This window comes from Adiantum capillus-veneris, chromosome 6, assembly GCF_014529385.1.
Source record: "Adiantum capillus-veneris isolate H3 chromosome 6, ASM1452938v2, whole genome shotgun sequence".
Taxonomy (NCBI): domain Eukaryota; kingdom Viridiplantae; phylum Streptophyta; class Polypodiopsida; order Polypodiales; family Pteridaceae; genus Adiantum; species Adiantum capillus-veneris.
The window spans coordinates 124267042-124278991 of record NC_140936.1 but is presented as its reverse complement, the minus strand read 5'-3'; the positions used below and the strand labels follow the sequence as shown (position 1 = coordinate 124278991).

The 11950-nt window shown below is 43.1% G+C and overlaps 1 protein-coding gene across 6 annotated transcripts; it reads right to left on the bottom strand.

Moving 5' to 3' along the window:
- Positions 1–325: 325 nt before the first annotated feature.
- On the bottom strand, positions 326–10758 carry LOC147456211 (glucan endo-1,3-beta-glucosidase 7-like). Of its 6 annotated transcripts, XM_086514752.1 has the most exons (6): positions 10318–10758; positions 8892–9874; positions 8639–8733; positions 8457–8523; positions 7644–7714; positions 2693–5470 (listed from the first exon to the last, which is right to left on the bottom strand). In XM_086514752.1, the coding sequence occupies exons 1-6, from the start codon at positions 10385–10387 to the stop codon at positions 5440–5442; spliced, it is 1317 nt and encodes a 438-aa protein (XP_086370878.1). In that variant the 5' UTR covers positions 10388–10758; the 3' UTR covers positions 2693–5439. The 6 variants fall into 6 exon arrangements, with proteins under 6 accessions (XP_086370877.1, XP_086370878.1, XP_086370875.1 ...); XM_086514751.1 differs by lacking the exon at positions 2693–5470 and adding an exon at positions 326–535 and having other exon boundaries at positions 8457–8733; positions 10318–10750; XM_086514749.1 differs by having other exon boundaries at positions 8457–8733; positions 10318–10750.
- Between the last annotated feature and the right edge of the window lie 1192 nt (positions 10759–11950).

The following is an 11950-nucleotide window of genomic DNA, read 5'->3' as shown; positions in this document are numbered from 1 at the left end:
AAATCCTTGCTCAGATGCCTTTTTTTTTTTTGATATCTTTTCCTAATTATTATCAAGAGCGTACCTTTGTGCTCTGATACCACTGCTACGAACGAGAGCGCAGAAAGACTTGCAAAATACTCGAAATAGCACATAGCAAGCCATAAATCAACAAAACTGTATACCTGGAACATCCACGAACTCGTAATCGAAGCTATACGCGAACAGCGAGAGACGTAGAGCGAAAGAGAGAGAAAGAGCACGCGCAGGCGCACCTCCTAGAAGGGAGTGCTACGTCGGCATGCAACAAAGAAGAGAGGAGAGGTGAGAAGAAGAACACAGACACTGGGTGCAATCTCCCCCCATGCAAGAGTGAGCATTTCCCTCTTGCACGTATTTATTTATAGATTTCTTGAATGCCCAAAATGAGTACAAACTGGCCGGTCGGACATAATTGGCCAAAGCTCATAAAGAGCACTTGAATAATCAAATACACATAAAATGTAACATCCTTCTGCATAATCCATTATCTGCTGATGCTTTTGCCACCTGTCAGCTGCAATAGATAATAAAATATCAATTCTATAACAGAGTTTTTTGGTGTGTATGTGTGTGTCTCTGTGTTGAGTGGGCAAATGAATAGTCTCTCTCCTCTCACTCCATCGGTGTGTTCCCTGTCTCAGCCAAGTGGGTTGTGTAAGCCGAGTGGTGCCCCATGTGTGTGTGTGTGTGTGTGTGTGTGTGTGTGTGTGTGTGTGTCATCCCCAAGAGTGTGTGTCGGGTGATTATAGAGGCGTTGTGTGTGTTTCCATCCCGCTCACACCGCCATCGTAGTCATATGCAATGAACACAAGCAAACATAACAACCTCAACTATTATTGAGTAGAAGGTTATAGCTATGGGTAACTCATGCAACAACTTCAACAGGAGAAACGTCAAGAAGAATCAGTGAAAACAAACAAGATCTGATCTCATCCTTGACAGAGTAGTTGATGTTATAGCAAAAGCATAAACGATGATGGGATGGAATGAGTTTCACCAAACTGGCACACCATGCATGCCAAACTGAAAAATAAATTGATAAGCCCTTGGATACAATGATGGCCTCAATAGTTTGAGTCGGTACCATAAATTTCTTGCACAATCGGTACTAGCACGGATACATCACAATTCGATAGTTTCCATTTGTAAAATGTGAGCTTATATCCTCTTTTCCAACGTCCTAATCTTGTCTACCATGGTCCTTGATCCCAAGTTAACGGGTAGTACCTTGGCATGGAATAGAAATCGTGCTTCTCAGTGATGGCTTGTAAAAACATATATGATTCTCTACAATAGAGATGTAGCAAATACACAAGTCACATTTTGACCCACCTACCTTGTGTGTGGTTGTGACTGTAGCGATTGACTTAATCATGGCACTTTTTTTGTTAATTAAGTTTCTTTGATTTGACCATGCTTGACCACCATTATACATGTCCTATGTAAAATTATTTTACTAGTGTAGTCCCAAGCAATTGCATCAGAATTTTTGGCACTTTTCCCTTTGAAACTCCATTTTAAAAATCCAAAAATTTTTCTTGCTCACACTTCTCCACTACGTGTGGTGAAAGCTGAACATTGTTTACCTCCACAATAGGTTCAACACTAGGAAGTACCCCTTGGGTAACCTACACCCTCGTGTCCCGAGAGTGGACGACCTACTTTAAGCCATCTACTTCTTGCTTAAGAAGATATCCAACTGCTAATCGCTAGAAATGTCAAACTCAATTCGACTTAGCATGTCCACCTCTAGAAGATGATTCCTATCCTTTACTATACAATATATACTTTTTGGGTAGGGCATGAGATCACCCTCAAAGTCGAACACCACGTTTGGCTCTTCCTCCATCTGGAGAATATGCTTCATAAGGAACTGTCAATCCTGATGTTACAAACTCATGTTGTGCTTGAAATTGGTTAGAAAAACATATGGACCATATGAAACCTATCAAAATAATTGTGTATTCATGTATGCAAAGAATAAAAATTTAGAAAGAGCCTTGCTATAACTCAACGCAATCGGCTCACCATGTCCCTAATCTCTAGAAGATAATCTGTGTCCTTTACTGTATCATATATACTTTTCAAGTAGGACGTGAGATCACCCTCAAAGCTGAACACTATGTCCGGCTCTTCCTCCATCTAGAGAATATGATGCATAAGAAATTCACAATCCTGCTGTTACAAATTCAAGCCGTGCTTGAAATAGGTTAGAAAAACATATCGAACATATGAAACCTATCAAAATAATTGTGTATTCATGTATGTAGAGAACAACAATTTAGAAATAGCCTTGCTGTAACTCAACGCAAGCCATGCTTGCCATAAATGTTCGAAACTTCAAAATAATCATGCATCATTGCATGTTCAAAACAAATTCTTTAAGGTTCAACCATACCGCATACTTGTGATTCATATGTATGCACAATTTTTAAAGTAACGATCATTCTTAAAATTAATGATCATGCATGCTTGGATATCCCACGCAGATGAATGAAGATTGATGAATCTAATAACAACCTTGTTGTTGTAACAATAATCAAACCAAGCTGGATAAGCTCATATATAGCCCTTGCACAGTAATCATTGCATAAGTTTCCATTTAAATCACCAAATTGAATTGAAAATGGAGCTTGAAAATGAGTACCTAGAATCTTATCAGATGCACCAATACCGAAGAATCCTCAACAGATACCTTGCATGCAGGTGAAAAGAATCCCACCATTTTGTGTTTTACACAATCTTCAAAAAAGATTTTAGTCCATCACCAAAACCTTGCTCTTGCAACAAAGTTTTGGAAGACATAGGAAATAAATCTGCATCCCAACTCCATGTAAGATATACCTTATTCAAGTTTGTTAGCCTTGGTTGGTTTTGCACCTTGCTTTAGTCGTGCTTGAGGACATGTCGAAACCTTGTCTAGGTGTGCCTATATCCAAGGGTCGTGCCCTTAGATATACCTTATTCAAGTTTGTTAGCCTTGGTTGGTTTTGCACCTTGCTTTAGTCGTGCTTGAGGACATGTCGAAACCTTGTCTAGGTGTGCCTATATCCAAGGGTCGTGCCCTTGATGATACAACTCCTTGCAAACTATTGGGCCTTGAAGGGCTCCCAATCCATGGCTTTTCTTCAAGATTTGCATGTCAATTTTCTTTCTTGCTTCGCCTAGTCTGTGTAGGGGTCCATGGCTCCAATGCTAAATTCTTTTCGATGATGATTTGCTCTCCTTGTTGCAAGTACGGCCATGCCAAGCCATAACCCTTGAAGACTATGGGGAAAAGCCCTTGGTAAGAGAGGGTGCCCAAAATAGAGTGCCCCTTTTCTTTTTTTCTCAAGGTTTTGGCTCATATAGCAAGAAGCCAATTTTAGAAGCCATGGAGTTCTTAGACAATAGCACAGAAAGCAAAGAATTTACTCACGTCAATCGTTGCAATATATTTTGGCTATGCATGCAGAAGCGAAATTTGTTGTTCATGTCAAGGCGACCCATTTTGGTGTTACTTCAGCTTAATGTCATGCAGGAATGCCATGGAGGCCCATCCCAACATAGAGTCGATTCCCCCGTTTGTGTCGCCATGAAAACTTGGGGGGCGGGGAGAGAGAGAGAGAGAGAGAGAGAGAGAGAGAGAGAGAGAGAGAGAGAGAGAGAGAGAATGCATCATGCAAATGCTCACCTCCACGACCTTCCATGTTTCTCCCCCTCCTCCATGACTTCCCTTCTCCCCTAAGCTATGATACTAGTGTAAGAGACTGGAGACTGGCACATGCTCATACCCACCCAATTGTGCCATATATGGGCGCTTGGCCCGTGCTATTCATGGACCCCCTTTACCGCATGTGTGTCTTGATAATTGGCCTACCATTGATCAACATGTTTTGGTTTATTTCATTGAACCTCCCACCTAGCCGCATAAACGGGAGCGCATTCTTCACTATTGTAATGTACATAGTCATCATCATGTGTATCACGCCAAGTGGTAAGATAGACCTGACCTTGGGCCTCATAGAGATGAAACAAGAGAGGGAAGCTTTAGAGAGAGAATAGCAAGTTCAAGATATTACCAAGCAAATGCTCACCTCTACGACCTTCCATTTTTCTCCCCCTCCTCCATGACTGCCCTTCTCCCCTAAGCTATTATACTAGCAGAAGAGACTAGGGACTGGCACATGCTCATAACCACCCATTTGTGCCATATATTGGCGCTTGGCCCGTGCTATTCATGGACCCCCTTTATCACGTGTGTCCTGATAATTGGCCTACCATTGATCAGCATGTTTTGGTTTATTTCATTGAACCTCCCACCTAGCTGCATAAACCTTAACGCATTCTTCACTATCATTATTTACATAGTCATCATCATGTGCATCACGCCAAGTGGTAAGATGGACCCGACCTTGGGCCTCATAGAAATGAAACAAGAGAGGGAATCTTTAGAGAGAGAATAGTGAGTTCAAGATGTTACCAAGCCTTTGTAAAAAACAGCCCACGGAGCTACCTCTTCAATATGAGAACATAATTGCAACTCGAAGGCGAACCTACACCTATCAAATCCAGAACTTCAAACATGTGATTCAATTCCAAGAGAATTCACAATCCATGGAGTGCCTTTCAATTTTACAACATGAATGGTGGTGCTAAAAATGAGTGCTATGAAACCAATTCAGCACTCAAGTCTATTGGCTTCATGCATTGCTTGCTTGTGACGGGATCATGGATGGTGCTGTGGTCGATTTGGCATGCTCTGTGCTCTGTTTCATTTACACCTCAATTCTTCTCTAGCATAAGTGAATTTTTTTGGTGATTAAATGTAAAGACAGAGTCGTATTGAGTAGATTTGTACGTGAAAATTATCAAAGTTGATCATGGGCAAATACACAAGAAGTTTTGGACAAATTCTCACAATATTTCCCACATTGTGACTTACCTCAACATCATGAGCTTCTGTGAGGGAGGCTCCGCATATTTAGCTAGGTACGATTGGGGGCAGGGGACTGCCGGCCCGATGGCCCAATCGTACCTAGCTAGGTATGCGGTGCCTCTTGAGGAGAAGCTCATGATGTTATGCATTGTATGAAAAACACCGAGGAAGACTCGGTTTTCCCACATGAGAAAATTTCTAAATCTTCTTGTGATATTTGCTTGGCAACAAGCGGCCAACTTTAAAAAGAAGGCATCTTTTAACACAACCATGCATGCCCACCTCAGGCATGTGCTATTTACAGTGATTCTTAGTGGTTAGGGTTGACCTTTACATGTATAGAGTAGATGAGCCACTAAGGAGAGAATCAATAAGTAGTGTGTGGCCAATCATTATGCACACCTTGTTCCATTAGAAGTGCAAATGTTAGAAAAGTGAATGGTTTAGGGATCAAATCTTTTAGCTTCTTTTGGAACATAAATACCAACTTGCGTTACTTTTTAAACCAACGTGACGGTCCACTTTGGCATCCTTGCACAACAAATTGAAAAGTCAGCGAAGTCGTGGTGTCAAAAAGCTCTAAAATGAAGAGACCTTCAACAACGTAAACACAAAGGAAGATTGTAGTGCACCTCCAATAAAATAATAAAATTTCAAATGTACCCTCATGTTCGGAAAAATGTCTCAACTGAAGCCGCGCTTATTTCAATTTCAAAAATGCCGGTTGAGAGCAAGGGGAAAGGGAGAAAATCCGCCTTGAAATAGAGAAAAAATGGTGCAAAAACTCAAACATGTGACCTAATTTTCTAAAATTTCCTCTTGGCAAATTCAAGGAAGGGAATTTTGTATGTTTGAAAACAATGATTTTTTCCCGAACACTATCACCAAGTCTTGGTTTAGAGAGTGAAAACAACATAAGTAAACACTTAATAGTTGCCATGGCAAGTACACTTTTTGAGGGTTGGGTATCTTGGGGTTCAAAGTTATTCACGATCAATTTATGGTTCCGTGTTTGATTCTTGATTTTGATGTTTTTAAGAAAACTACAAAGAACAATAGAACATGATAAACAATCTACTAACATAATATGACGAAAGAGGGAGCCCTTTACATGTGTCGCAATCTGCGATCTGAAGGCTAAAGTCCAAAACAAAAACAAACCCCTTTGCATGCGATAAAGAGAGAGAGGGGGGGGGGGGGGGGGGGCGGGGGGGAAAGGCCGCCAGCCGTACACTATTGGTTTAAAATGGAAGCTTAGAAAAAACAATCACACCAAACTAGGGTCCAACCTGAAGTACCTTTGTAATGTTGATGCTAGTGTTATATACATGTACTACATTAATAGAATTTGACCTATTGTCACAGATTTCTCTTTTGAGTCGACTCTTACTGAGCATTTGTGGTATTTATTTAGCAGTACCAACAACTATACCAATGTTAGAGAAAAACCAAGGTCCAAACTATTTTAACCGGGCTGAAATTGTAAACTCCCGATTAAATTTTGAGTTTGCCTTTAAGAAAACCGGGAAATTTACACAAGTTTTAGTGTAATTACCAACAAAAGTTTCAAAATTGACAAAAAAAACTGAGATATTCTCAACAGTTAGGGAAAATTATTTTTCTAGCCCTAATTTGTACCACAAATACAAGCCCTTCTTTTCACCGGTTGCGGAAAATGTATTTTTCTAACCCTAGTTTGTACCACAAGCGCATTCCTTTGTATAAAGACCAAATCAAAATTCAACTTTTTCACACTCAACTTCTACACGAGACATCTTTCCTCATGTTTAGATAATCAGTGAAGACTATAGGGACGATAAATTTAGTGAGTTTAGATAATCAATGAAGACTATAGGGACGATAAATTTAGTGAGTCTACCTCTTAGATTTTCAATATGTAGTTTTTATCTTTCTTTTCTTTTTTTTTTTTGTTGAGGGGGGGGGGGGGGGGGGGGGGGGGGGGGGCGCTCGTCTATAAGCAACTCAGATGAGATTCATGGGATCAACGACAGAGATAGAATCCACCATTGATCCCATCTCTGCCATGCAAGAGGAGTGTGGCCTCGAATTTCCTCCCTGCTGCTCGCGATGTGCCTTAAGCTCTCCACCCCACATCGGACTCACGCACACTATCCAACCGACCTATCGCGACATGCTGCAAGCAATGCGAGTCCAATGCATTATACTCTTGCCCCCCAGCCCCGGCTACGTTGATCCGACGGCTTAGGCCCCCCGCCCCACCGAAAATTCGCCTCCATTGTCGATCGCATTAGTGACACCCCGTGTCACTGGCCAGTAAACATTTTTTGTGGACCCGGCTTTGGAACCTTTTCACATGCATAAGAGAAGGCTAACTCTAAATTTAAGAGGGATAATCACACTAAAAATCGATATTCTAACTAAAAATTTCATAATTTGGACCGGCTTGAGGGCCTTCTTGCTCAAATTTGAGCAGGCCATTTATTTTGAACAGGCTTCAAAATAAATGGCCCCGCTGGGTGGGGTTTTTTTTGGGGGGGGGGAGGGGGGGGCTCAAAAAAAAAAACAAAAAAAGGACAACCAAAAACACAACTAGGACAAGTAAACCAAAATGCCGTATGGTAGGAACGCCTTCTCGAAAAGCCTTCCTTCTCTCACCAAATTGTACAAAATCAAAAACTTTGCCCTCAACATTTGGTATTTTTACTTCAATGCCATTTTTTACCTTCCCTTTTTCAAAGCCAGGGCCCAAAGGTAAGCACTACACCTTGTATGTGTATTTGCAGGTACCATAACCTGTGAAAAGTGAAGTGAATGGGCAGCAAGAAAGTCAGCAACATGTTGCAAAGCTCTCTCTCTCTCTCTCTCTCACACACACACACACACACACACACAAGATACAGTTGCCTTAACACTAGTAAAAGAGTTCTCTTTCTAGTCTCTCTCTTCCTGATCTCTGAGAACCACCTTCAGCAAGCACTAAAGAGCACAGGGTCTTAGATGAACCCCCCCCCCCCCCCTGGATGGGATCCATGGAGGAGAAGTCCGAGCACAAAAGCGGAGACACACTTCGCCTCCTATCTAGAAAAAGTGAATTCAGACATCCAAAGAGTAAACTCAAACAAGCATAAGTGGACCCCAGGACCCAGATTCGAATCTCCCCCTCCCCTTCTGTGATTCAACCTCACCCGTGTGCACATCGTGTATCCCCAACCGTTTTTATGAGACTATATTGTGATTCAACATGCACTGCCCGGGTTTTTGGGGTTTAATTCATGTCCGGGTTTAGTTTTGATTTGACACTGCACCCCCCCCCCCCCCCCCCCCCCCCCCCCCCCCCCCCCCCCCCCCCCCCCCCCCCCCCCCCCCCCCTTTAAATGCTAGGTGTTACTTAGTGTTGAGGACTCGTAGCCCATGTCACTCATAGATGAGGACACACCGTGAACTATACGCACATGTTTCATTCCATATTCATCTCTTTGCCAAGAATTCCAAAAGCCTTGAAAAATCCATGCTAGAGCAGAGTAGAAAGCTTTACTTGGGTCCTTGTTAACAACAGTGGCAGTGTCTCCAAAATTGCAGTTCCAAGAGTGTCTGCCTTGACTCTGGAAGTAGGCATTCATCGCATATGACGCACGAGACACCAAGGTGTTGGGCATGTAGCAAGCTTGCCCAGCTTCAATGGCTTTACAATCTGTGCCTGGTTGTGAACAAGCCCACTTCGTTGCCGCTTGCACGTCCGCCGCTTTTGCGCTCGCTTTTGCCACACACCATTCTTTCTTCACCATGCTTGCAGCAGCCACAGATGAATCTCCCTATGCACAAACAAGAGGATAAGTGGATCTTGCTGCTTCAATGTAGAGACACTCACCATATCGATCAGGCATAACCTCATCAAAATACATCGCACACATCGAGTAAACCACACCCGACCTGCACATAGCTACTACAGCTTTTTCACATGTCTACATACCTGTGTCGCCTTTTTCATGATCCCACAATCATACACCGGCGTCATGTCAGGTTTGAACAGACCATAATTGCGCTCCGAGCCCGCCCCCGGCTTCAGATTCTCATTAAACAATGCAAATATATATGTCTCTACTGGTGCTTTTGGGCGAAGCGGCGTGCCCTTACCGGACGTCAGATGCTTCACCAGATTAGAGTTGAATGTTTTTGCATTCTCAAGACTCACACCAGGCTCATATTGGTCCCCTGCAGATGGCCAACCTGACTCTCCAACTGCAACCGTTATGTTCTTAAAGCCAAGGCGGGCCATGGCTGCATAGACCGCATCTACCTGCGCATCGAACATGTTGTAGTATTTAAGCTTGGTGACATTGTCATAGTGAGGGATAGAAGAGTTGAAAAGGGCGTATTGCAAGTTTGTGGAGTTGGGCTTTCCAAGATAGCCAAAGAACGGGTATGCATTTGCGATGTAAGGTGAGCCAGTGCGAGCGAGAAAGGAGAGGATTGGGCCAAGGATGGTCGCGGCGCCCGCACCAAACGTCCCATTCGATGGCGGGACGGAGCTTTGAAGGAGGCCCATTGAGTGCGCGCTGGTGATCTTGATGCTAGAAAACCCTGCTGCCTGGCATGCGTCATGTAGATTTTGCATAGCAAATTGAAGGTCATAGATCATCTCCCCGTCTGATGATGAAATTACCTCATTGCCCACAGAAAGGTATGTGATCTTTGTCGCGGGCATGAAGGGGGCAACGTTGTCTTTCACCCATTGCTTTGCATATGCGGCATTTGCAAGCGGCTTAATCTGGTCATTCCCGACACCGACCATTACCTCAATTCCTGAGTTTGCAAAGGCAGTGAGGATGGCGGCATCCAGACTGAAAAGCTTGATTCTTGTGATGATGGTGGATTGGATTAAGCTCACTACTTGAGACGGCGGGGGGAGATCATCAGCTACTGTGCCATAATTCACTCCCAATGGGACCTCCCCTGATTCAAAGCATTAAGGAAGTCTCAGAAGTCTGATGGAAGCAATTAGATATTAAATACAGACACATTTGAAGAGCAGAAACTTATACACACACATTCTCTCACCGCAGCCATGATGCATTCACACACACACACACACACACACGCTTATTTTTTGTGTAAATCTCATCCACACACACACGCGCCGTATCCATTCTCTCTCTCTCTCTCTCTCTCTCTCTCTCTCTCTCTCTCTCTCTCTCTCCGCAGCCATGATGCACTCATTCACACACACACACACACACACACACACACATGCGCGCGCTTATTTTTTGTGTAAATCTCATCCACACACACACACACGCCCGCCGCATCCACTCTCTCTCTCTCTCTCTCTCTCTCTCTCTCTCTCTCTCTCTCTCTCTCTCAGAGTAGGCCACGCAGAGGAGAAGATAGATGAGTACCAGCTGAGCTGAGGGTAATCCAGAGAGACAACGCGAGAAAAGCGCCCAAGGCCTGTGAAGGCCACGCCATCGCACTGCACCGTGCAAAGCTGCTGAGGGAGTGGGAGGGTGTGTGTGTGTGTGTGTGTGTGTGTGTGTGTGAGTGAGAGAGAGAGAGAGAGAGAGAGGATTATTGTGCGAGAAAATGAGTGCTGCACAGCTTATAGTTTAGGCAGTGTGCGTGGGTGTGGGTGTCTGTGTGTGTGTGTGTGTGTTTTGAGAGTGCTGCACAGCTAGTTTAGGCAGTGTGTGCGTGGGTGTGTGTGTGTGTGTGTGTGTGCTTGTGTGTGTGGTGCATGCACAGAAGAGGAGTGTGCGTAGAGAAGAAGAAGAGTGCGTGGGCGGCTCCTGAAGCGAGTGTGAGTGCGTGTCGGGCAGCGCCGCTTGGAAAACCCGCCCCCTTGACCTTTTCGGAGATAAATGAGAAGCGAAGGCGCGCTGTGATAAAAATTGGTGTACCCAGGTAGAATCTGGACCTTTTCATCTTTTAACGTCTCCCTGCCTCGCCCTTCTCTCTCCCCTCACATACGAAACGGCTCTATAGGCTGAAGCGTTAGTAAGGCTCGGTTCACACAATGAAAAGGAGGTTTGGAACTTGGAAAGGGGGTTCCCAATCCCAAAAAGGAAATTTTCGTCGCCCTCTTGTTCACACGAGCCCGGTGGAAGCAAGCCTGATCAAATTTCCATCCCCCAGAGTTGACGAAAAGAGATCTATCTTGGGGAAAGTTCACACGGTAGGTCCAAGTTTGACTATTGTATTAACCAAAGAAACTATTGATCATCTAATTCTAAAAAATAATTGAGTTTGATTATACCTAAACACTACAATGCGATAAAGTCAAATTGATAAACTTATTCAAGATTGCAAATATCAAATCATAACAACCCAGGTGAAATTCCCAACCCATATTACATTAGCTCAAGTGGAAGTTGATGACGATGACTCATCTCACATAGCATCATGCTCTTTGACATACCATCTCTCATTTGGACCCCTTTACCATTGGCCCCGTGTTGAGATAGATCTATAAGCACTATATCCTAACCCTTTCTCTCGTTTATTCTCCCACATTAAATTATGAAATTAATATGAGAAAATCATTTGGATTCGTTAAATATTAGATTTTATGACATTACCTCCCTTTTGAAATCATAGTCTTCCTCGACTATGAGGTAGAAGAGATAAAGCCTTAGTCATTAGTCAATCTTGCTTAGCGGGTAGAGGATTTTTACCCTGCGACATCTTTCCAAAATGGATGACTAATTCATTTGGTGCTTGGGAGACATAGTTGCCGCAAGCATGTCTGCTCTTTAGTCCATTTCATTCTCCCAAGTAGAGTGACAAATTCTACTTAGTGTTTAAGAGACGTCGTCATCACAAACATGATTCTAAGCATGCATACTATTTAAATTTGTGTACAATGAAAATAGAAATAGTATTATAAGACAAAAACATTGGTCATTTAAAAGAAATTTGTACATTTGCTTACTCTAATGTAGCATTGTAAGCATTGACAACGTTCATACTATCCTTAAGTTGTATTCCTTGCATCCATCTAGCATCTTCAAAAGGATAATTTTTAACTTAATAAGA

What these genes read in the sequence shown, in the direction of transcription:
- LOC147456211 (XM_086514747.1), bottom strand. Translation starts at nt 10,387, where the DNA reads ATGGCGTGGCCTTCACAGGCCTTGGGCGCTTTTCTCGCGTTGTCTCTC. An exon ending in GATTACCCTCAGCTCAGCTG is followed by an intron (nt 9,875 to 10,317) that starts GTACTCATCTAT and finishes GCTTTGAATCAG; the next exon opens with GGGAGGTCCCATTGGGAGTG. An exon ending in TGTTGTTAACAAGGACCCAA is followed by an intron (nt 5,471 to 8,456) that starts GTAAAGCTTTCT and finishes TTGTTGTGCAAG; the next exon opens with GATGCCAAAGTGGACCGTCA.